The following is a 26,248-nucleotide window of genomic DNA, read 5'->3' as shown; positions in this document are numbered from 1 at the left end:
ACGCCGACCAGCTACCACCTCCGCTTCTGTGCTGAGCAAATCACACTGACTGAAAACTTCAGTGCCGAAAACCACAGAACAAAGAACATTGGAGCAGAAGGACTCCAGCCAGTCTTCAGCTACGCCTTTAGCTGTGGAATCCATTTTGGAGACGATGGACGCTCTCCAGTGCCACCTCCATATTCAGGAGGGTACAGTGCACATTATATATTCGTCCCTATACTTTGGAAGGGGAAACTGTCCTTCCATGAGGCTTTAGACATTTTTCCATCGCCAAAGAGGTGGAAAGGGACAAGGCTACCAGCACACCGCACAAGCCTTCTCCACCTCTTCCTCCTGATCAACATTCTCCACCTCCTCTACCCCCCCAGTTCTCCTCCACCTACCCCACCCCATACCTGCTTTATCTTCTGCAGATTTTACACCTCAGGGATTACCTTTATATACTAGGGAAGATTTGGATGGGACACACCAGCACTGAGATCCATGGGACACGTATAACACTGAGAAATTACCCAGATTTGTACCACGCACGCCCCTCCCCACCAGAGGATAGTATATCCTACCAGCAGGTGGTGGCAAGGGCAGCCGCCTTCCACAATGTAGAATTGCCAAGGGACGCCTTTGGACAGGACTTCCTGTTATATACCCTTACTTCTACCCATAGGGATGTTCAGTTTCTTCCTTTGCTTTATGTATGCTCCGTCACGCCAATTAAATTTTCAAAGAACCATCTGCTCTAAGGCTATCACCCCTAGAGCAGATAAAAAATGTCTGCTCCCTCCGATCCAATATACATTAGGTCAGAGGTCCCCTCCAGTCTCTATAGTAGCCACCTCTGCACGAAAACGTGCCAATAGTCAGGCGAAAGGGGCCTCTCTTCCTCCTGACAAGGAGAGTAAAAAGATAGATACTGTCAAAAAAAAGGGTGGCTGCTCAGGCAGCTGACCATAGGTGTATTGCCAGTTCACAGGCTTTGCAAGCCAAGTATGACTGGGCTCACTGGGATGAAATTGAGGAGCTCCTCCAGTTTCTCCCAAAAGAGCACTGCAAAAGGGGACAGCAAATTGTTGCTGAGGAGCAAACCATTACTTATAGTTCCATTTGCTGTGCCCTAGATGTCGCAGATACAGCTGCACTCAGCATTAATAACAGTGTCTTGATAAGGAGGCACACGTGGCTTCAATGCTCTGGCTTTAACCAGGGATCCAGCCAGCTGTGCTTAACATGCCCTTTGATAAGGAACATCTTTTTGGCCCTCAAGTGGATTCTAACCTCAAGAAGCTGAAACAAGACACAGACCGCAAAAGACATGGGTATTTTACAGTCCCCTACACAAAGGGCTCATTTCGTCACCCCCACCTTCAGAGGTGGTTACAGGTCCACGACCTCAGGGGAGTCTACCTCCCAACCCAGACAGCCTTCACACTCCTATTTTAGGGGTTTCTTTAGGGTGTCCTACAGAGGCAATAACAACAAACGCAGAGGTAAGAGCACCACCTCCTGAGGCTCTACCTCCACTGCAAAGGAGTGACTACCTCCGTCTTCCCCTGACAACTCCACACTTGTCAAGGGACGACTTCAACATTTTCATCCAGAATGGGTCAACATCACCACAGACCAATGAGTCCTTTCCATTATCCAACATGGTTATTGTCTGGAACTTATTACCACTCCTCCAAACATCCCCCCTCGCTCTCAAAAACTATCCTACAAGCACCTCACCCTTCTCAAGCAAGAGGTTCAGTCCCTTATTGTCAAAGGGGCCATCAAGCCTGTTCCCTTACAACTCCAGGGATCAGGAGTATACTCCCTATGCTTCCACATTCTCAAAAAGGACAGCTCTGTCAGGCCTATTCTAGAACACTCTCATATGGTTACTCTTTAAGACGTTATTCCACGTTCACAACACAGCGACTTTATGACAGCCTTAGATTTAAAGGACGCCTACTTCCATATTCCCATCCACCCAGCACATCGAAAGTACCCAAGATTTGTAGTTGCAGGCAAACATTACCAGTTCAAAGTCCTGCCTTTTGGAGTTACAACTGCTCCCAGAGTCTTAACAAAGTGCTTAGCAGTAGTCGCCGCACACCTCAGAAGACAAAACATGCATGTGTTCCCTTACCTAGATGACTGGCTACCACAGTGCTAATATATTCGGATAACAGTGGACCTGCTTCACACACTGAGAATCTATAAAGGCTGGAATCTCCTCGCTACATTGGCTCCCGGTAGCCCAGAGGATACAATTTAAGGCACTATGCCATATATACAAAGCACTGCATAATCGAGGTCCTGAGATGCTCAAATCCCTAGATTATTTCCATTCCCCTAACAGACCACTTAGATCCTCCTCAGCATTGCTAGCAGTGATTCCAAAAGTGAAGAAAGCTAGATGGGGTGGAAGATCATTGGTATATCAGAGAGCGCAACTGTGGAATTCCCTCCCTCTCAACATTCGAGCAATGACACAAGAACTCTCTTTCAGGAAAGCCCTAAAAACATGGCTGTTCAGAGCCTGATTTCCAGAGTATTGTTATGGGATGTTACTGTTCGGCAGTTCTGAGTGCTGCAAGGCCCCTGGGCAGTCAGGCGCTATATAAATCAATATAACATAACACTGGGATTCACAGTCAACTTTGTCAAATCCCATCTCCAACCTCTTCAAATACAGCCCTATTTAGGAGCTATTTTCAATGCACAGTTGGGGGTAGCATACCCCAATCCAGCTCGGGTTCACAGTTTTCAGTCTCTTTCCCAACAGTTTCTGGAGAATAGTACATACACAGTCGGGACTATCATGTGCCCGTTAGGGATGATGGCCTTTAGAATTGCCATTGTTCCCCATGGCAGACTTCACATGCGTCCTCTACAGCAGTGTCAGTCTTGTCAGCTGTCTCGGTCACCTGGAAGATTTAGTGTTGTTAGACCGCCATACTTGACGCTTTCTGCAGTGGTGGAACACCACCAACCTGTTGAAAGGGCGGCCCTTTCTGGACCCTGTGCCTCAGTTAATTCTGACCACAGATGCATCACTGACGGGTTGGGGACACTCCCCATCAAGACCTCACAGTACAGGGCCTTTGGGATCTCTGGCACCAATCCCTACTTATCAGTCATCTCGAGCTTCAGGCAGTATTTCTAGCCCTGAAAGCATTTCTTCATCACCTCTTTCACAAGAAGGTTGTCTTTGTCTGCACGGACAACATGACAGCCATGTATTACCTACAGAAACGGGGGGGGGGCACAGTGGTCCCAATTGTCTTAACTCTCTCAGTCGATATGGAAGTGGACTTTCCACAACCACATTCATCTGGTGGTAGAGTATCTCCCAGGAATGCACAACGAGTTTGCAGTCCTGCTCAACAGGATGCAGCAACAAGACCACGAATGGGAACTCCACCCGCAAATCCCTCAGAAATACTTCCTAAAGTGGGAACTTCTCAGATAGAGCTTTTCACCACAGCAGGAAACGCAAAATCCCGAAACTTTGCATCCAGGTATCTACACCCTCTATCTAAAGCCAACGTGTTATGGATGAACTGATCAGGGATATTTGCTTTTCCACCTCTCCCTCTTCTTTAATTTCTGGTTCCAAGGATCAGGCAGACATCTCTCACGATGATTCCTGTAGCTCCTTCTTGAGCGCGTCAGCCATGGTTAACCACACTTCTAGACCTCTCAGTAGTTCCCCACAAAAACCTCCCCAACAGGCCTGATCTTCTCACTCAAATTCAAGGACAGATGAGACATCCAGACCCCAAGTCACTAAACTTTGCGATATGGCTCCTGAAGTAATAGAGTTTGGTTTTTTAGGATTGCCTGCAGAATGTATGGACATTCGCAGGGAAGCTCATGGACCCACAACCAGAGCATGTTATGCTGGAAAATGGAAACTTTTTTTGTAAGCTACTGCCAACCCTCTGCAGCACATAAAATCTTTGCCCGGATTGGTTACCTGCTGGCCATGCAGGACACTCATTGCGGATTCCGACATAGCCCCTAGATCACTGACGGACCATGCACCTTCAGCCATTACCTTGCGCACTAGAATGATACAAATGCCTAGCCCACGATGGTGCCTCAGAGACGCGCTACTACAGTCCCCCTCGACTCTCACATCTATACAGAAGACCATAGCTGACTTTCCAGAGACCACCAACAATGACCAGACTGCACTATCCTCCCTTTAGGAGGCACTGAAACTGGTAATCCGGGCAGAATTTATTGAGATATCTGCCTCCAAAAACCGCTGCAGGTGAAAGAAGCAGAAGGCTTTGGAGTTGAATGTTTTAGGACTTGAGACCATCCTTAAATGCACCCGGCCCCACAGATCTGGAGAGAGCTCGAGAAAACGCACTCACTCCTTAAGCGTCTAGATCTCAACAGTGCTGAATATGCACTTGCCCAAATGAAACACAAGTTATACCTCAGGAGCAACCTCCCGGAAGAATGCTAGTTCATCGCCTGCGAGCCAAGGAAGTGCCAGGGTCTATTCTTGTTATCCACCCCCTCCCACTACAGAGATAATCTCGGATACGCAGATTGCTGACGCTTTCCATAATTTTTACAAAGCACTATACACAGCTCTGTTAGGACCTTCCTTAAACCCTTCCCACTACCTTACGTCTCACCCCCTAACCCTGCTACTGCTGCAGACAACAGATTCCCTAGACAAGCCTATTGTAATCTAACCCTTATCAAGCTCATGAAGTGGCCAATTCTGTAAAACCTTTTGCCATGAATTAGCCCCAATTCTGATGTGGTTATTCAATTCCTTTGCGACCACAGGAATTCTCTTGGACTCCTTGCTAGAGGCCTCCCAATCAGTCATCCCTAAACTGGGCAAGGATCCCGCACTGTACAGGACCTGTAGACCCATATCCCTGCTTGGTGATGCCAAACTATTCAGTATTGTATTAGCCCCCCGCCTGAACCCACCCATCCTGGGGTTGATCACTCCGGACCAGGCGGGATTTATACTGACACGCCAATTCAGTTACAGTGCTCAGCAGCTATATTGCCTGTTTGACAAAATCTCAAGGTCACACAGGGAAGCACTTCTCCGCTCCATCGATGCATAGAAGGCTTTCGACAGAGTCCAATGGCCCAACCTATTTAAGACCCTAGAGCACTTTGGCTTTGGCTCCCAGTTCGTGGGATGGGTCTAGAGCATATACAGCGCCCCTAGGACAGTGGCGCGAGTTGATGGGCTTAGCTCATTGCCTTTCCCAGTTGGTCGGGGGACGTGGCAGGGGTGCCCCCGTCCTCTCTCCTCTTCGTCTTCTACATGGAGCCCCAATCCTAACATCTGCGAGCCCATGTGGATATTTCCGGCATCATGTTTGGGGGTGAGCAACATCTAACCAGCCTATATGCCAACAACAGAATCCTGGCTATTACAGACCCCCTGGCCACTTTTCCTGCCCTGATCACAAAGCTTCAGAAGTGTGAAACCCTCTCTGGTTTCAAAGTAAACATGCAAAAATTGCTGATCCTTAACCTCTTGGTTACTCCTTAACTGAAGCCTCCATCCAGGCCCAATTTTAATTTGAATGGGCCACCACCCATATCCCATACCTCAGGATCCAATTGGCTAACTCAATCTCCACAACTTTTTCCCTAAACTATAACACTTAAGCCAAGCAAATTAAGGCAGATATAAACAGCTGGGAGAATCTGGGCCTTTCCTAGCTGAGCAAAATTGCGAATATTTAAATGACCACACTACCACACATTCTTTACTTATTTCAGTTGCTGCTCTTGACCCCGCCCCACTCAATTCAGGCAGATATTAGTAGATCTGGGGAAGAAGATACAGGGCCTTCACAAACATCTCCTTTATTGACAGATGTGTTCGGGTGGTCTCACCGTGCCCTCCCTCCTGAGATACCACCAGGTGTTGCTTTTGCAGTTGTTGGTGGAATGGAGCAAGCCACTTACTGAGAAGCAATAATGTTTCATGGACCACATCTGGAAGGAACCTTGCCACCCCAAAAAGCACAGGGCCTTGGGAATATATCCCTTGCCCATACTGAATGCTATATTTCGTGTATGGGATACTGTGGCAGGAAAGGCAGGCCTGACTACTTTCCCTCCCCCACTGACACCAATCCTTGACAACCCAGAGTTCACTCCTGGGCATCAATCTGACCTGTTCAAATGGTGGCGAGACAGGGGTTGTAAATGGATTAGTGCCTTTTCGACCCTCACAGAATAATTCCCTTTGGCCAGCTCAGAACCAAGTATGACCTAGAGGAAACGGACCAGGTCCAGTAACTACAAGTCTGCCACTGGGTGCTTCAACCAACCTTCCACACGTGGAGAGGACTTTGACACAATCTGAAAAATGTCTCATCCGGAAAGATATCGATAAGCACCTGGTCTCAAAATTGTGCGCTATTCTTAGCAAACTGGAGCCTATTCCCCGCTCCCCAGGAAGAGGCAATGAGGGAAAGAGATCTGCAGATCTCTCACTAACAAGGAGTGGGTGGATATTTATCACAGAGCACGGCACACAATGTATCAAGCACAGAGACCGCATATAAGATTGTGACTTATTGGTATATAACCCCAACTAAACTTGGTGCATGGAACCCAGGATACTTGGTAGCATGCTGGAGAGGATATGGAGGGACCTAGACGTTACTTCACCTACTATGGCACAGCCCCAAACGCTTTTGGGACTGTATGTTAGATGACATTGATAGAGCATTTGAGACCACTTGCCCTTGATCCCCTGCCTACACAATTTTAGGGCTCCCCAGCCCCTTGAGGTTCCCCCTGTGTTTGTAAACTCATGGCGCTGCTTCTTTGTGTGGCGCATCAGGTGATCCTCTCAATTTGGGACACCGATAAAATCCCCTGATACACAACTTGGGTGCACAAGCTGTAGTATATTCTAGGTAAGGAGAAACTGTCTCTCACATTAGACCAGAGATTGGGCGACTACCCTACAGACTGGGCCACTTTCATCCTTATCTTATCTACGGAATTTAACGTATTGACTTGCCCTACCTACCTGAAAATCTCTGCTTGCTTCCAGTTCCAGATTCCTTAGCGGATCAGGTCCTCCCATAGCCCACTTGAACCACTGCCTATGCTACCGGGTTTCCTTAAACAAGACTGACTACACTGCTCGATAGCCCCATGTTTTGCAGAAGAAACGAGGGTTGGGGGGAGTTGGTTTCTGGGATTGTTTATTGTTTATATGATTTAACGAAGTAGCCAACATATGGGTCTTCAACATTAGCTGTATAAGCTTTTTACCTTAAAGGCAATACGCTGCCAGCCACTCAGGGTTTTAGGCCTACAGCTGTGTATCCTCCTGCCTGGTGTGCGATTTCATTAATAAAAAAAGAATTGATCCTTAAGCAGTGGTGGGTATGTGATTGCCTGTATGGGTCTGTGAGTGGTTGTGTGAGTGGCTATATGAGTCTGTGAGTAGTTGTGTGAGTGGCTGTATGGGTCTGTGAGTGGGTGTGTGAGTGGCTGTATAGATCTGTAAGTAGGGGTTCGAGTGGCTGTATGGGCATGTTTGTTTTCGGAGTGTGTGAGTGGGTGCATGAGTCTGAGTGGGTGCATGAGCCCCTGAGTGGGTCTGTGAGTGAGAGCATAAGTGTCTGAGTGGATATCCCCCGAGTGCCTGTGAGTATCTCCTTAACTGTTTGAGTGGGTACATGAGTATGCCAATGTGCCCAAGGATTTTTTTTTTTTGTTGTGTTTTCCAATATTTGCTAATTTGCTGCAGCACTACACAGGGGGCCAGACGTGGGTCCCTTGCTCACTGTGCCACTGGATTCAAGCTAGCCTGGCTGATGAAGGGTGATACCCTGAAACCGGTCCTAGGATGCTTGAATCCTCTCCAGAGAGGACCTGCCTGGGGGTTCGGGCTGGACTGATCCCATGGGGAATAGGGTCAAGACTGATTTGCATATGGCTGGGTCCAAACTGGGGTGGCATGGTGAGCAAAAGGACGATGGATTAAACCCAGATCTGTGACTGGGGGTGAGAGTTTGAAAAGTTTCAACACTCTGTCCATCATCCTTTTGTGTTGCTCCATGTTACCATATAGCCAGCCCATAGAGAGCATAACCGCATGAAGATAGAATGGCTGAATGTAATGTACTGCAACTATATATTTAGCCCCTAGAAGGCAAAGTGCCTTACACATTTTCAGGCCTACTGCAGTACTAAAGCCCTTACTACTCAAAGCTGTAAAACAAACGTTCTAGCTATAAGAGAGCTTAAAAAGAGACTGAAGGATGGGAAGGGTTATTATTGTGGGGTCCCCACTACCCTAGTGTGGGGACCCAGAGATGACCTAAACATAAGAGTGTGTCATGATGAACGTTTTGGTGGTGGGTCCCATTGTCCTAGGACAACCACAGGCTGATTTATGGGCAAAAATGTTTTGAAAAAGAATGTTTGCAAAGCATTATTGTAGGAAAATGCCTCCTTGTTGGTGTTACAAACCCCCCACGTTTTGCCTGATATTGATGCTGACTTCACTGAGGGTGTGCTGGGACCCTACTAACCAGGCCCCAGCACCAGTGTTCTTTCACCAAAAATGTACAATTGTTTCCACAATTGGCACACCCCTGGCACACAGATTAGTTCCTTGTAAAAGGTACCAGTGGTACCAAGGGCCCTGTGACCAGGGAAGGTCCCTAAGGGCTGCAGCATGTGTTGTGCCACCCCAAGGGACCCCTCACCTAACACATGCATACTGTCATTGCAGATTGTGTGTGTTTGTGGGGAGAAAAAGGCAAAGTCGACATGGCATCCCCCTCAGGATGCCATGCACACAATACTGCCTGTGGCATAGGCAAGTCACCCCTCTAGCAGGCCTTAAATCCCTAAGGCAGGGTGCACCATACCACAAGTGAGGGCATAGCTGCATGAGCAATATGCCCCTACATTGTCTAAGTCCATTCTTAGACATTGTACGTACAGTGTGGCCATATTAAATATATGGTCTGGGAGTTTGTCAAAATGAACTCCACAGTTCCATAATGGCTACACTGAGTACTGGGAAGTTTGATATCAAATTCTCAGAATAATAAACCCACACTGATGCCAGTGCTGGATTTGTTACAAAATGCACATAGAGGGAATCTTAGAGATGCCCCCTTTATTTTACCCTATCCTTTAGTGCAGGATTGACTGGTCTGTGCCAGTCTGCCACTGAGAGACGAGAGTCTGACCCCCTGGGGTGAGAGCCTTTGTGCTCTCTGGGGCCAGAAACAAAGCCTGCACTGGGTGGAGGTGCTTCACACCACCCCCCTGCAGGAACTGTAACACCTGGCAGTGAGCCTCAAAGGGTCAGGCCTGGTGTTACAATGCCCCTAGGGCACTCCAGCCAGTGGAGATGCCCTCCCCCCTGGACGAGCCCCCACTTTTGACGGCAAGTCCAGAGGGATACTGACAAAAACAATGAGCCCCTCCAGCTAGGTCCACCCCCAAGGTGACCAGAGCTGAAGTGACCCCTCCATGAGAAATCCTCCATCTTGCTTTGGAGGATTTATCCCAATAGGGATAGGGATGTGCTCCCCTCCCCAAAGGGAGGGAGCACAAGGTGGGTGTAGCCACCCTCAAGGACAGTAGCCATTGGTTACTTCCCTGTGGCCATAACACACCCCTAAATTCAGTATTTAGGGGCAACCCTGAATCTAGGATTTGAGATTCTCGATGACCTACAAAGAAGGAGGACTGCCTAGCTGGAAAACCCCGCAGATAGGAGGGAAGACAACAACTGCTTTGGCCGCAGCCCTACCGGCCTGTTTCCAACTACAGAGAACCTGCACCAGCGACGCATCCTGTGAGCTCAGCGACCTCTGCCGACTCAGACGACTACCCTGCATCTAAGAAGGATCAAAAACTCCAGTGGACCTGTCCAACCAAGAAAGAAGAAACCATCTTTAGAGGGACTCGCACCTCTTTCCACAAGCATGAGTCCCCACCACTCTGCACCCGACGCCCCTGGCCCGTGACCAGAGAAACCAGTGGCCCAGAGAGGATCTCTAGGTGACTCTGACAACGTGTCCACTCTGGGCTGACCTCCCTACACCCCCACGATGACACCTGCAGAGGGAATCCCGAGTACCCCCCCCTGTCCGTGATTGCCTGTAACAAAGGAACCAGGCGCCTGGACCAAGCACTGCACCCGCAGCCCCCAGGACCGAGAGGAACCACCTACCAGTGCAGGAGTGACCAGCAGGCAGCCCTCATCTTAGCCCAGTCGGTAGCTGGCCCGAGAAGCCCCCCCTTTGCCCTGCCTGCATAGTCTAAGTGAGATCCGGTTCCCTCCATTGCTTTCAATAGCAAACCCGACGCCCACTTTGCCTACTGCACCCAGCCGCCCATGTGCCGCTGAGGGTGTTTTGTGGGCTTGTGTGTATCCCCACCCCCAGTGCTCTACCAAACCCCCCTGGTCTGCTCCCCGAGGACACAGGTACTTACCTATAAGCAGAGTAGGACTGGAGCACCCCTCTTCTTCATAGGCGCCTATGTGTTTTGCGCTCTCCTTTGACTTCTGCACCTGGCTGGCCCTGTGTTGCTGGTGCTATGACTTTTGGGTTGCCTGGAACCCTCAACAGTGGGCTGCCTATGCCCAGGACACTGACTGTGTAAGTGCTTTACTTACTTCCCCCAGGAACTGTTGATTTTTGCACTGTGTCCACTTTTAAAATAGCTATTTGCCATTTTAACCAAAACTGTGTGTACTACTCTTTTAAATCAAAGTTCTATACTTACCTATGTGAAGTACCTTGCATTTGATGTACTTGCCTCAAATGTGAATCTTGTGGTTCTAAAAATAAATTAAGAAAATATATTTTTCTATATAAAAACTATTGGCCTGGAGTTGAGTGTGTGTTCCTCATTTATTGCCTATGTGTGTACAACAAATGCTTAACACTACCCTCTGATAAGCCTACTGCTCAACCACACTACCACAAAATAGAGCATTAAAATTATCTAATTATGCCAGTATCTTACCTCTAAGGGGAACCCTTGGACTCTGTGCACACTATCTCTTACTTTGAGAAAGTATGTACATAGCCATCTTCCTACAGCGGTGCAAAAACGTACCATCTCTCGATGAGTATTTCTTTGCATCAAGATGTGCTATGCTTTGGCCAAGAAGCAACCCCCTGAGGGCTTTCACGCTCATTTCACCAGAGCAACTTCTGCTTCCAATGCGTTGCATGCAGAGTTCCTGTCCTGGATATCTGCCAGGCAGCTATGTGGGCATCCCTGCACACGTTTGCTAAACATTACTGCCTGGACAGTCAGGTCCGTTGGGACGGCTAATTTGGTCATTCGGTCCTACAGGACTTTCTAATATGGTCTTGGTTTGCAGCCCACGTCCGAGGATGGCATTGCTTGGGTATGTATTCTAAGGTCAGGAATCTGCAACTAGAAGTCTCTATCAGATATACAAGTTATTTACCTTCGGTAACGAAGTTTCTGGTAGAGACATATTCTAGTTGGCGATTCCTTACCGGCCCACTCATCCTCCCCGCTTGCGAACTGATTTCTAGGGACAGGGATTCCCCATTCAGGATCTTAGCTCTAGCGCACCAGTCTCAGTGCTCTTCACGCCTCTGCGATTTGGCGTGGAAAGTCTTTAAAAGAAACTGACGTCAGTGCACTGAGGCTGCATCTATGTACTACTCCCATCGTCATCACTGCAACTACGATGTCAGCGACGCCTGCAGAGTTGACCGATGACACCTACCGACGCCACAGGGTATTGCTCGAACAAAAAATCTCCAGATCCAGTCTGACACCTGGGGGATAATTCTAAGGTAAGGAATCTGCAACTACAATATGTCTCTACCAGATATATTGTTACTGAAGGTAAGTAACTTGTACTTTGAGTCTCCAGATGGTATTCCAGGTAGGCCCCTGACCATGTCAGTGAGCCTATTGAGGCACCTCGCATCTCAGAGATTGGGGTGGATGTAGCTTCCCTGGCTGTCTGGCCTAGTAATCTGGAGAGATACAGACAAGAGCCACATATTAATGGGATCACAGTTGAAGCACTGAGAGACATTGGTGCCAGTGTCACTATGGTGACTGAGCAACTGGGGTCCTCTGATCAATACTTGACTGTGAGACATGTACAGTCTTCACTGCTGATAATCAGGATAAGGTACATCACATGGTAATGGTATCCTTAGAATGAGGAGGAGTTACTGTCCACAAGAAGGTGATGGTATTTCCTGCAATACCCGTACACTGTCTGCTATGCATTGTTCTGGAGTCCTCAACATGGGCTGATGTCGAAAGAAAGACCCATGCAGCTGTGCTGAGTATGCCTGAATGGGTGTGCATCACAACCAGAGCACAAAGCAAAGCCCATGGTGAAAAATTAGAGTTGGAATCTGGAATAATAGCCCAACTTACCAATAGGAAGGGCAAGAAGAATCGGGTACTAGCTTCAAAACGCATACCAGAGCAGGTTCAATCTCCTCAGGGAGAAAACCTGTCAGCCCCGGAGGGAACTGGGCCCCAGCAGCTAGGGCCTTACACGACAGAGATCCTGGATCGAGGGAGACCCTCAAGGGAGCATTTGTGCCAGGGACAGAGGGCCTGTTGAAGGCCTGAAACACCAAGCTGCTGATCAGGGAAAGGGAAATATCAGTGACTCCCACAGAACCTATTGGGAGGAAGGACTCCTTTACAATGAGGCCAGATTCCCCAAATCTGATACCACTAGGAGTGTGGTAATACCTTAGCAGTTTAGAGAGTTTCTCCTCACTTTGGCCAGTGATATCCCCCTAACTGGGCATCTTGACCAGGGTAAAACATGGGAGTCGTTGGTGAACCGCTTCTACTGGCCACGTATGTCAGTGAAGGAGTTTTGGAACTCCAGCACCACCTGTCAAGCCAGCGACAAGACAGGTGGCCACCCAAAGACCCCCTTAATTCTACTTCCAGTGGTTAAGGTTCCCTTTGAAAGAATAAGGATTGGTATTGTCGGTCTCCTTGACCCTCCAACCGCATCAAACTGATAATGCCCATCAGGAGTCGAGAAGGCTGATTTTTCCTTTGCTCCAGGGATCAGACCTATCTGCCCGTACCCTGATGTTGGATCAAAAGTAGTGAGATATTTGGCTGCCCCTAACCTGTCAATTGGTTCATCAGCTCTAGGAATTCAGTGTGCGTATGTTTTTGTCACAGCTTTGCGTCCCCTATGGTCCACACAAAACCTAAATTCTTTTTCTTCAATTTTGGAAGCACATTGTCACACAGCCTGCAATGGCAGTCTGCATAAGGTTGGTGTTGGGACCCTCAGAGTGACACAAGTTGTGCTGCAGCTCTCAGGAGACCTCTTCAGAACCCATGCCCTAGGTACCAGACATACCATTTGCTAGGGGCTTATACAGGGCTTCAGGTCCTGGTCACTTGGAGATCAAGTAACCAGGTGTCTTTGTTTTAGAGATGAAACACGGACACTGGGACCTAGTTAACAGGAACCCAGTTGAAGTTTCATCTAAAAACCAGGCAAAAAGTGTGTGGGGGGGTGGGTACTTGAAACATAATCCAGCTCCCTACAACCCCCAACCACGAGTGCTCCAGTAGAAGGAAACCCGACCTTCAGACTATGGCGAACCTCCTGCCTGCCTCTTAGATACTCTTTCACAGGCGCTGTTCTGGACACAGTGCAGTTTCAGGCGTATCCTCCAGAACAGCGAGTCCAAGATACTCAGGTTATGATACCGATGTTGGCCTCTGTCCTGGTTTTCGGTGAGACTGACTCTGAGGCTGCTGGGCCTCATGGCCTCCTGCATCCTGCTGGTAAGTCATACCAGATGACATACACAGGCTCTGCAGTGGAACCTGAAGTTCCATTCGGTGCAGCATCAGGTAAGTCGCTCTCTGAAATGGTCCAGTTCTCGGAGGGAACTGCAAAAGACCTGAAGTGGTGGCTTACGAGCCGCAATTGGATCAAAGACAGACTCCTCTCCCTTCTACAGCCAGATCTAACAGTAGTGACTGGTGTGTCACTTCTGGGATGGGGCGGCCATCTGGGAAAGGTGGAGATCAGAGGACTGTGGTCTCTGGTGGAATCCAGGCTCCACATCAAACTACTGGTGGAGTAGTGGACAGTTTGTTAAGAGACCCTGCGTCGCTGGACATGGCCGGAACAGCACATAACCCTGGTGGTTCAACACCTGGCAGGTACTCTGAATGCCAGGGTGGACAAACTCAGCCGTCGATGCCTAGCTGATCACAAGTGGTATCTCCACATTGAAGTGGGGCAACAACTCTTTTAGCAGTGGGGAGAGCCTTGGTTAAATCTGTTTGCCTCCAAAGAGAACAGTCACTATCTCAATGTCAGCAGTATTGGGCGTTGGAGTTTTCAAGGCTGCAGTTGCTCAGCGATGATTTCATTTCAAGTGGAGCTTAAGACTGCTGTACTCCTTTCCACCCGTTCCCCTCCTGGCCAGAGTTCTCAAGAAGATAAAGAATGACCGGGTCCAGTAATCCTTGTGGCTCTGTATAGGAAGGTAGCCTTGTTACCCCCCCACTTTTGGCCTGTTTGTGAGTATATGTCTGGGTGTTTTTACTGTCTCACTGGGATCCTGATAGCCAGGGCATAGTGCTCATAGTGAAAACCCTATGGTTTCAGTGTGTTTGATATGTGTCACTGGGATCCTGCTAGCCAGGACCCCAGTGCTGATAAGTTTGTGGCCTGTATGTGTTCCCTGTGTGATGCCTAGCTGTATCACTGAGGCTCTGCTAACCAGAACCTCAGTGTTTATGCTCTCTCTGCTTTTAGAATTGTCACTGCAGGCTAGTGACACATTTTACCAATTCTGATTGGCACACTGGAACACCCTTAAAATTCCCTAGTATACGGTACCTAGGTACCCAGGGTATTGGGGTTCCAGGAGATCTCTATGGGCTGCAGCTTTTCTTTTGCCACCCATAGGGAGCTCAGACAATTCTTATACAGAACTTGTGCTGCAGCCTGAGTGAAATAACCTCCACGTTATTTCACAGCCATTTTACACTGCACTTAAGTAACTTATAAGTCACCTATATGTCTAACCTTCACTTAGTGAAGGTTAGGTGCAAAGTTACTTAGTGTGAGGGCACCCTGGCACTAGCCAAGATGCTGCCATATTGTTCAGGGCAATTTCCCCGGACTTTGTGATTGCGGGGACACCATTACACGCGTGCACTACATATAGGCCAATACCTATATGTAGCGTCACCATGGTAACTCCAAACATGGCCATGTAACATGTCTAGGATCATGGAATTGTCACCCCAATACCATTCTGGTATACAATTCCATGCATCCCTGGGTCTCCAGCATAGAGCCCGGCTACTGCCAAACTAACTTTCTGGGGTTTCTCTGCAGCTGCTGCCAACCCTCAGACAGGTTTCTGGCCCCCCTGGGGTCTGGGCAGCCCAGTCCCAGGAAGGCAGAACAAAGGATTTCCTCTGAGAGAGGGTGTTACACCCTCTCCCTTTGGAAATAGGTGTTAAGGGCCTGGGAGGAGTAGCCTCTCCTGGCCTCTGGAAATGCTTTTAAGGGCACAGATGGTGCCCCCCTTGCATAAGCCAGTCTACACCGGTTCAGGGATCCCCCCAGCCCTGCTGTGGCACCAAACTGGACAAAGAAAAGGGGAGTGACCACTCCCCTGACCAGCACCTCCCAGGGGAGGTGCCCAGTGCTCCACCACTGTGTCCCAGACCTCTGCCATCTTGGATGCAGAGGTGTGAGGGCACAATGGACACCTCTGAGTGGCCAGTGCCAGCAGGTGACGTCAGAGACCCCTCCTGATAGGTGCTTAAGTTTCTCTGTAGCCAATTCTCCTCTGAGGGCTATTTATAGTCTCTCCTGTGGGTATCTCACCAGATAACGAATGCAAGAGCTCACCAGAGTTCCTCTGCACTTCCCTCTTAGACTTCTGCAAAGGATCGACCGCTGACTGCTCCAGGACGCCTGCAAAACCGCAACAAAGTAGCAAACGCCTCATCCTGACGGCTTTCTCGACTGTTTCCTGGTGGTGCATGCTCTGAGGGCTGTCTGCCTTCACCCTTCACTGGAAGCCAAGAAGAAATCTGTGGCTCGACGGAATCTTCCCCCTGCCAACGCAGGCACCAAACTTCTGCATCACCGGCCCTCTGGGTCCCCTCTCATCCTGACGAGCGTGGTCCCTGAAACACAGGAGCTGGGTCTGAGTGTCCCAGACAGTCCAGTGGCCCTTCTGTCCAAATTTGGGGGAGGTAAGTCCTTGCCTCCCCACGCCAGACAGTAATCCTGTTTACTGCGTGATCCGCAGCTGCTCGGGCTTCTGTGCACTTTTGCAAGACTTCCTTCGTGCACATCCTAGCCCAGGTCCCCAGCACTCCGTCCTGCATTGCCCAACTCGCTGAGTTGGACTCCGACTTCGTGGGACTCCCTTCTGTTGTGCTGAGTCGACCGCCGTGCTCAGATTTTCTGAACGCCTGTTCAGGTGGTTCTGCGGGTGCTGTCTGCTTCTGCGTGGGCTCTCTGTGTTGCTGAGTGCCTCATCTGTCTCCTCCTCCAAGAGGCAACCTCCTGGTCCTTCCTGGGCCCTGGCAGCACCCAAAACCTTCAACAGTGACTCTTGCAGCTAGCAAGGCTTGTTTGTGGTCTTTCTGCGTGGAAACAACTCTGCATCCTCCAGCACGCCGTGTGACATCTTCTGACCAAAGGAGACGTTCCTGGCATCTTCCGTTGTTGCAAAATCTTTGGCTTCTTCCACCCAGAGGCAGCCCTTTTGCACCTTCATCCGGGGTTTAGTAGGCTCCTGCCCCCCCGGGCATTTGCGTGACTCTTGAACTTGGTCCCCTTCCTTTACAGGTCCTCAGGTCCAGGAATCCGTCTTCAGTGCTTTGCCGTCAGTTGTTGTCCTTGCAGAATCCCCTATCTTGACTTTACTGTCTTTCTGGGGTAGTAGGGTAACTTTACTCCTACTTTTCAGGGTCTTGGGGTGGGGTATCTGGGACACCCTTAGTGTTTTCTTACACTCCCAGTGACCCTCTACACACTACACTAGGCCTGGGGTCCATTCATGGTTCGCATTCCACTTTTGGAGTATATGGTTTGTGTTGCCCCAGGCCTATTTTCTCCTATTGCATTCTATTGTGTTCTACAGTGTTTGCACTACTTTTCTAACTGTTTACTTACCTGATTTTGGTTGTGTGTGTATATTTTGTGTATATTACTTACCTCCTAAGGGAGTATATCCTCTTGAGATACTTTTGGCATATTGTCACTAAAATAAAGTACCTTTATTTTTTTGTAACTCTGAGTATTGTGTTTTCTTATGATATAGTGCTATATGATATAAGTGGTATAGTAGAAGCTTTGCATGTCTCCTAGTTCAGCCTAAGCTGCTCTGCTATTGTTACCTCTATCAGTCTAAGCTGCTAGAACACTTCTAATCTACTAATAAGGGATAACTGGACCTGCCACAAGGTGTAAGTACCAGAAGGTACCCACTATAAGCCAGGCCAGCCTCCTACACTCTGGCCTGGGCACAGAGTCTGGTATCCCTGAGCTTCTGAAAATGAGTATCGATCCTCTGATCAGGCTGCCCCTTCAGGAGGATCTTCTGTTTTAGCAGCAGGGGAGGGTTCTCCACCTGAAACTTCAACCCTGCACCTTCATGCATGGAGATTGAGCGGTGATTGAAGAAGGCCTTTGACCTTCCTCCTGAAGTCTGTAATGTTATTTTAGCATCCAGGAGTTACTCCACAAAAACGGTATATGCCTGTCATTGAGCAAGATTTGCACATAGAAGTCTTTGGATCCTCTTTCTTCTTCTCTGATGTTCTTTTCATTCTGTTTCTTGCCCAGCAAGGCTGTGCTTTGGACACTCTTAAGGGCTATTTGTCTGCTTTATCCGCTTTTCTGTGGCTGCCTGACCAACCCTCATTATTTAAGCCCCATATTTCTGAAAGGACTTGTACATGTGTTTCCCCCTTTGCCCTTTAGTATGCCTTAGTGGGACCTGAACCTGGTTCTAATGTTCTTCATGCGTGCTCTGTTTAATTCTCTTCACAACTGTCCCCTCAGGCTGCTCACATCAAAACAGCCTTTCTCATGGCCATAACATCTGCCTGGAGGGTGAGTGAGCTGCACACCTTGTCATCCAAGCCTCCATATCTCACAGTGTTTCCAGACAAAGTGGTGCTTCGCACTGTGCCTCTTTCTTTCCTAAGGTGGTGACCCCATTTCAGTGGGGGCAGTCTGTTACCCTGCCCACCTTCTTTGCTCTCCTGCAACCTTCCAACGGAGAGGAGCGACTCCACTGATTGTAGTAAAAAAAGAGCTGTGTCATTCTACCTTGACCGCACAAAAGAGTTTCAGGTGGACAACCAACTCTTTGTGGGATATGAGGGAGCAAAGAAAGGTTGGGCAATACAGAAACAAACCATTTCGTGCCGAGTCATTCTTGGTATAAAAATCTGCTGCGCTCTGGCTAATAAACCGCCTACTAAGGGCTTGCGAGCCCATTCCACCAGAGAAAAAGCTGCGACTACGGCGTGAGCTCGTGGAGTTCCAGTCCTGGACATCTGTCAGACAGCAACCTGGGCATCCCTGCACACGTTTGCCAAACACTACTGTCTGGACAGTCAGGTCCACAGGGATGGGCATTTCGCCTGTACGGTCCTGCAGGACTTTCTAGTTTAGGAAATTCGTCCGAAGCCCACTACCAAGAGTATTTGGCTTGGGTAACTATACAAAGGTAAGGAATCTGCAGCTAGAAGTGTCTGTCAGATGAACAAGTTACTTAACTTCCATAACGCATTATGTGGTACAGACTATATCCAGCTGCAGATTCCTTACACCCACCCATGTCTCCCCACTCTGCTGACTAATTTACTAGGGTCAGGGTGCTCCCTTACAGGGCCATAGTTTTGACACATTTGTCAGTTTGCTTAATGACTATGCGCACCTGGGTGGTGCCTATATAATTGACCGCCACTTGACTTGTGGCGCCAGCGACGCCGACAATGCCACACGGAACCAAACAGAGCCACCCAATGGCGCATGCAGGGGTATTGCTCAAGCAAAAGCTTCCGGATCCAGCATGATGCCTGGAAAATTCAAAGGTAAGGAATCTGCAGCTAGATATAGTCTCTACCAGATAATGAGTTAAAGAAGTTAAGTAACTTGTTTGTCAGGTCCGTAGAGACTGGTACTTTGTTCGTTTGGTCCTGCAGGACTGTCTACTATGATCTTGGTTCGCAGACCCACATCTTGGGATGGTATTGCTTGGTGTAGGAAGTTGGCTCTGTATATACTATTTCAAAGGGAGAAATAGTGTGCACAGAGTCCAAGGGTTCCCCTTAGAGGTAAGATAGTGGCAAAAGTAGATAATTCTAATGCTCTATTTTGTGGTAGTGTGGTCGAGCAGTAGGCTTATCAGGGTATAGTGTTAAGCATTTGTTGTACACACACAGGCAATAAATGAGGAACACACACTCAAAGACTTACTCCAGGCCAATAGGTTTTTATATTGAAAAATATATTTTCTTAGTTTATTTTAAGAACCACAGGTTCAAGATTTACAATTAATACTTTAAATGTAAGGTACTTAACTTAGATCCTTTAGGAACTTTGAATGAAAACTATTTCATGGACAGTCTTTGTAAAAATGGCAATAAGTTATTTTCAAAGTGGACACTGCAAAAATCAACAGTTCCTGGGGGAGCTAAGTAAAGGTTAGTTTTGAAGATAAGTAAAACACTTACAAGTCTCATGTTTGGGGCATAGGCAGCCCACCGTTGGGCGTTCATGGCAACCCCAAAGTTACCACACCAGCAGCTCAGGGCCGGTCAGGTACAGAAGTCAAAGAGGTGCCAAAAACACATAGGAGCCTATGGGGAACAGGAGTGCTCCGGTTCCAGTCTGCCAGCAGGTAAGTACTTGCGTCCTCGGGGGCAGACCAGGGGGGTTTTCTAGAGCACCGGGGGGGACACGAGAAGGCACACAAAGTACACCCTCAGCGGCACAGGGGCGGCCAGGTGCAGTGAGCAATCCAGGCGTCAGGTTTTAGATTGAAAACAATGGAGGGTTGCAGGCAGGCACAGGGGGGGCTTCTCGGGACTGCCACCACCTGGGCTAGGCAGAGGGTCGTTTGGGGGTCGCTCTTGCACTGAAGTTCGGTTCCTTCAGGTCCTTGTGGCTGCTGTGCAGTTTTGGTTCCAGGAATCGGGTCCCTTGTTACAGGCAGTCACGTTTACGGGGAGCCTCTGGATTCTCTCTGCAGGCGTCGCTGTGGGGGCTCAGGGGGGTCGTCTCTGGTTACTCACGGGCTCGCAGTCGCCGGGTAGTCCTCCCTGAGGTGTTTGTTTTCTGCAGGTCGAGCCGGGGGCGTCGGGTGCAGAGTGTGAAGTCTCACGCTTCCGGCAGGAAATGTGAAGTCTTTGGAAGTTGCTTCTTTGTTGCAAAGAAGTTGCAGGTTTTGAAGAGGGCCGCTGTTCACGGGAGTTTCTTGGTCCTGTAGTCCAGGGCAGTCCTCTGAGGCTTCAGAGGTCGCTGGTCCCTGTTGGATGCATCGATGGAGCAGGTTTTCCAAGTTGGAGACAGACCGGTAGGGCTGGGGCCAAGTAAGTTGTCGTCTTTCTCCTTGTCTGCAGACTTGTATGTCAGCAGTCCTTCTTCTTTCTTCAGGTTGCAGGAATCTGATTTCCTGGGATCTGGGGAGCCACTAAATACTGAATTTAGGGGTGTGTTTAGGTTGGGGAGGGCAGTAGCCAATGGCTACTGTCCTTGAGGGTGGCTACACACTCTTTGTGCCTCCTCCCTGTGGGGAGGGGGGCACATCCGTAATCCTATTGGGGGAATCCTCCATACTCAAGATGGAGGATTTCTCAAGGCAGGGGTCACCTCAGCTCAGGACACCTTAGGGGCTGTCCTGACTGGTGGGTGACACCTCCTTGTTTTTCTCATTATCTCCCCCAGCACTGCCGCCAAAAGTGTGGGCAGTGGCCGGAGGGGCAGGCATCTTCACTAGCTGGGACACCCTGGGGCGCTGTAACAAAAGGGGTGAGCCTTTGAGGCTCACTGCCAGGTGTTACAGTTCCTGCAGGGGGAGGTGAGAAAACCTCCACCCAGTACAGGCTTTGTTCCTGGCCAGAGAGTTACAAAGGCACTCTCCCCATGTGGCCAGCAACATGTCTGGTGTGTGGCAATAAATTGTACACTGGCATCAGTGTGCATTTATTGTGCTGAGAAGTTTGATACCAAACTTCCCAGTTTTCAGTGTAGCCATTATGGAACTGTGGAGTTCGTGTTTGACAAACTCTCAGACCATATAATCATATGCTTCCCCTGCACTTACAATGTCTAAGGTTTTGCTTAGACACTGTAGGGGCATAGTGCTCATGGTACAGTGCACTCTGCCTTGGGGCTGTAATGCCTGGTAGAGGGGTGATTTACCTATGCCACAGGCAGTGTGAGGTTGGCATGGCACTATGAGGGGAGTGCCATGTTGACTTAGTAATTTTCTCCCCACCAGCACACACAAGCTGTGAGGCAGTGTGCATTTGCTGAGTGAGGGGTCCCCAGGGTGCATAATACATGCTGCAGCCCTTAGTGACCTTCCCTGGCATCAGGGCCCTTGGTACCAGGGGTACCAGTTGCAAGGGGCTTACCTGAGTGCCAGGGTTGTGCCAGTTGTGGAGACAAAGGTACAGTTTAGGGAAAGAACACTGGTGCTGGGCCTGGTTAGCAGGGTCCCAGCACACTTTCAAATCATAACTTGGCATCAGCAAAGGCAAAAAGTTAGGGGGTAACCATGCCAAGGAGGCATTTCCTTACACTTGGTATCTATTTAAAGGTAAGGAATCAGCAACTAGAAGTCTGTCTGATGAACAAGTTACTTACCTTTGGTAACTCCTTAAATGGTAGCAACTATATCTAGTCGCAGATTCCTTTCCAACTCTCCCATCCTCCTGCTCTGCGAACTGATTTCAAGGGAGTCGGGGACTCCCCTTTCATGGCCTTAGTTTTAAAGCACCAGTAGTCGGTGTTCTTCATGGCTCTGCACTTCTGGCGTGGAAAGTTGTGAAAAAAAACTGACGTCAGCAAGCTGAGGTGGTGCCTGAATAGGAACCTCAACGTCATAACTAATGCAGATGCGGTCAACGACAGACGCAGAGCTGAACGACACCACCTAATGGCATGCAGAGGTACTGCTCAAAAAGTTTGAACCCTGGGGGAAATTCAAAAGTAAGGAATCTGCAACTAGATATTGGGGCTCATTCTGAGCCCGGCGGGCAGCGGGAGCCGCCTGCCTGGAGGGTGCTGCCAAATGGCCGCTCCGCGGTCGAAAGACCGCGGAGGCCATTCTGGCTTTCCCGCTGGGCTGGCGGGCGACCGCCAGAGGGCCGCCCGCCAGCCCAGCGGGAAACCCTTCCCCACGAGGAAGCCGGCTCCGAATGGAGCCGGCGGAGTGGGTATGTGTGACGGGTGCAGTGGCACCCGTCGCGTATTTCAGTGTCTGCAAAGCAGACACTGAAATACAAAGTGGGGCCCTCTTACGGGGGCCCCTGCAGTGCCCATGCCATTGGCATGGGCACTGCAGGGGCCCCCAGGGGCCCCACGACACCCCTCACCGCCATCCTGTTCCTGGCGGTCGGAGCCGCCAGGAACAGGATGGCGGTGAGGGGGTCGGAATCCCCCATGGCGGCGCAGCAAGCTGCGCCGCCATGGGGGGTTCCCAGGGCAGCGGAAAACCGGCGGGAGACCGCCGGTTTTCCTTGTCTGACCGCGGCCAAACCGCCGCGGTCAGAATGCCCTGCGGGGCACCGCCAGCCTGTTGGCGGTGCTCCCGGCCGCCGGGGTCGGAATGACCCCCATTGTCTCTAACAGATAAGGCATTATTGAAGGTATTTAATTTGTTCTTCCCAAATCAGGTGAGTGGCAATGCTCCACCTCCTACTTTCTGATTGCCTTCACTTCGCATCTCTTGATAAGAAAACCAGTAGTAATATTCACTACCATAAACATCCATGCCAGCCTTTCAAGACTCTCTTTGGTTGCCGTATTGCCAAATGATCACTCTTGTGTATGATGAACAACTTAGAACTCCATCATACCCCTGTCCTAGATCACTTCACTGGTGACCTGTATACTCCATTAATCTTAAGAACCCTTTGTTATTTTGGGAACACTACTAGTAATGAAAACAAGCTGTACAAAGTAGTTTTGTATGCATTTCAAAACATGGATGACTTAACATTGGGTTAATATGTAAGCTTGTTTACGATTGCTTCTTTTGATCACAGTCTCATGAAAGCTCCTTGAACAAGGTGGATTCGAGTGGCACTTATGTAGGTGTTGCCACTCCAAATGAAATACCCTTTTTCTCGTATGGAAACTGAATGATTGGGCCATGGCAATTACTTTTTCTTTGGTCTGTTCCTAACAGGATATGTGACATTACTTTACAATCCCTTTTTCATCCTCTCATCTCAGTCATTAGCAGTGACCTACCATGAAAGTTCTATTACTTCTGGTACTGCAGGGCTAGGACCTACAGAAAAGGGGTTGAGTAAACAGAAGGAAAGGAACATGACATTTTTAGGTTTCCCTTTTTTCAACTGAAATTGGCATTATTTTTGCGCTAAGGCTTTGGATATAGCAACAGAATATCGTCATTATTACTTTTACACCATGCAAAACATTTAGGTTTATTCCTCTATACCTGTATACCTTTTATTGCATTTGTAATGTTATATCCTAAGAATGATATGTAGTTGAATTTATGATAGTTTCTACTGTTCTGTGCAACGTAAGTTTAGAATCAATCTACAAAGTTATATGTATACTTGTCTTACCTTTCAAACCATTACTATCATCAATCCATCTTTTTTGTTTCAGGCATTGGTAACTTGTATCATGTTCTTCTTCATTGTCACTATGTATAGTACTTCCTAAAGCTCAAGAAACAAATGTGCATTGTTTTTCTTTTAATTAAGGAATGGTGGAGTTAGTGCTTTCTTCAGAAACACTTCGAAAAATTCAAGTGGAATACGGAGTCACAGGGTCATTTAAGGATAAGCCTCTTGCAGAGTGGTTAAGAAAGTATAATCCTTCAGATGAAGACTATGAAAAGGTATTAATTAGCTTTAAAGTAGTCATAAAACAAGGTTGGTAATTTTGTAGACTCTAATATCAACTAGCAGTACCTTAAATGTTACAGTGTCTTAAACAGTCTGAATGAATAAATGAATGAATTACGTTTTATTCGATCATATAAAAATTTAAATCATAAAAGAATCACCATATAACACACTATATAAAAATAGATCATATATACAAATAACATCTTTTCATGTAAAAATCCTACATCAAATCCCATTTAAAACAAGGACATCATCTTATTATCAAAATAGCTAAAAACAGCAACGTCTTACGCCAAGCCACAGCACCTTTTAAGAAGTAGCCGACAGAACTGCATACATCATGATCATTCAACTGTTGGAGGGAAGATCAAAGCTGCCCTGCAATTAGTAAAATTATTTTGCTGTAACAGTGGTACCAAATGCCGTTTCTTAAAAGGCTCATTAAATGTACAAAAAGACACAGCAGATTGTTCATCTAGGGACAGACTCGGATATCACCAGAGGAGAACTGCCCTTGGGGAAAGGCAGAATCCAGCGGAGAGACCCCAACCTAAAATAGGTCTGTGACATTTGTTCATATGCATTATGAACATACAGCAGGTAAGGTGCCGGTCCGGTGAGATTTGGGCCATACAGTACTCCCTAACTGTCAGCTTCATTACCTCATTAGTCTCCCAGGCTGCCCGTCTATGCTTGAGGAAGCAATCTTGAACCCATGCTTTATCCTTTTTAGATATTAAATGCAAATTCTGAAACAAATGCAGGCAGCCCAGGGCAGTCCTGGAGGCTTTGATGCATCTCAGCCACGGGACCGAAAAGGCATGGTCGCTGGCGAGGCAGTCCTTAATAATCAACTGAATAGGGACAGCCTCCTCATTGGCCCAAATCACGCACCAGTGCTCTAAAGGAGTGACACTAATTCTATCCTGTAGATATTCTATACCCAACTCCTGATGGTTAAAGTGCAGTGTGGATGGTGGAACACCCAAACCAGCAGCAGAATTGATTTTCTTCCACCTGAATGCTCTCAGGCTCTTTGTACCCTCACAACCCCATACCAAAAGTCACGACAAGTAAGCACTTCCTCTTATAGACTTCCAGTATGGGGGCAAACAACGTTCTCCCTATTTTAGCAGCTAGGAAATAAGTAATTCCCACTGTACGCAGGAAGCGTGAGACCCTGCTTTTCAAACATGGGAGCCAACTACAGGCCTCATCAAATTCTAGTCCCAGCTTTTGAAAAGAGCTTACTTTAGCTAGGGCATGCCCTCCTATGTTCACCGGCCAAGTCTCAGTATTCTTATGACCACAGACCATTACAAAGGTTTTCGTGCAATTAGTTTCAAGGTCCAAACCTTTCATAAACTCAACAAAGCTGCCTACCAGCTGCTTAAGCCCATTGGCTGTCGTTGCCAGAAGGACTGCGTCATCAACATACAATAAAGCAGGAATGGCATTGTTACAAATACGCAAGACATTGGCTCCTATAGAGACAAAGATTTTCTCTAGGCCATTAATATACAAAAGGAATAGATTGAGGGCAAGAACACGCCCTTGGCATACGCCAGGACTAACGCTGAACGTTGAGGTGGTCCCACCATTTGGCACATACCTAACTTTTGTCCTTTACTCCTGATGTAAGAGTCTCAAAAAGTTCACCAGCCCACCGTCCATAAAATTCCCAGCAACTTTTGCCTATTGACACAATCGAACGCACTCAACAGGTCCATAAATGCCAAGTGGATGGAAGCACCCTTCATATATTTCTACTTGGCCATAAGGAGTTAGAGATTAAGACACTGTTCTTTTGTGCCCAAGCCTTTCCTAAAGCCATATTGGGCCTAAGAGAGAATTTTATTTTCTTGCATCCAAGAAATCAGGCGTTTCAACACAACCTGCCCTATCCATTTTGAGGAGGAGTCTAACAAAGAAATTACACCTGGGGTTCAAGATGTTGCCCTTTTAAAAAATTGGTACCACTACAGATGTTCGCCAAGACATTGGAGGCCCTACTCTACACACCGGGTTAAAAATATTAGCTAAAAGTGGGGACCAAAACTCTGGACACTTTAAAAACAAACCCAGGGGCCTTGTTGGGGAGGCTGTCCTGAAC

The 26,248-nt window shown here is 48.3% G+C and overlaps 1 protein-coding gene across 1 annotated transcript in view; it reads left to right on the top strand.

Annotated features, from left to right (window-relative positions):
• Nucleotides 1-26,248, top strand: part of PIK3C2A (phosphatidylinositol-4-phosphate 3-kinase catalytic subunit type 2 alpha) — an 852,450-nt gene that overhangs the window by 618,463 nt on the left and 207,739 nt on the right. Inside the window, 1 exon segment of the mRNA XM_069223730.1 lies at nt 23,989-24,125. Within this exon segment, the coding sequence (XP_069079831.1) occupies nt 23,989-24,125 (137 nt within the window).

This window comes from Pleurodeles waltl, chromosome 3_1 (assembly GCF_031143425.1).
Source record: "Pleurodeles waltl isolate 20211129_DDA chromosome 3_1, aPleWal1.hap1.20221129, whole genome shotgun sequence".
Lineage (NCBI taxonomy): Eukaryota > Metazoa > Chordata > Amphibia > Caudata > Salamandridae > Pleurodeles > Pleurodeles waltl.
The sequence above is the reverse complement of the archived record's forward strand: the minus strand, read 5'-3'. Positions and strand labels throughout refer to the sequence as shown.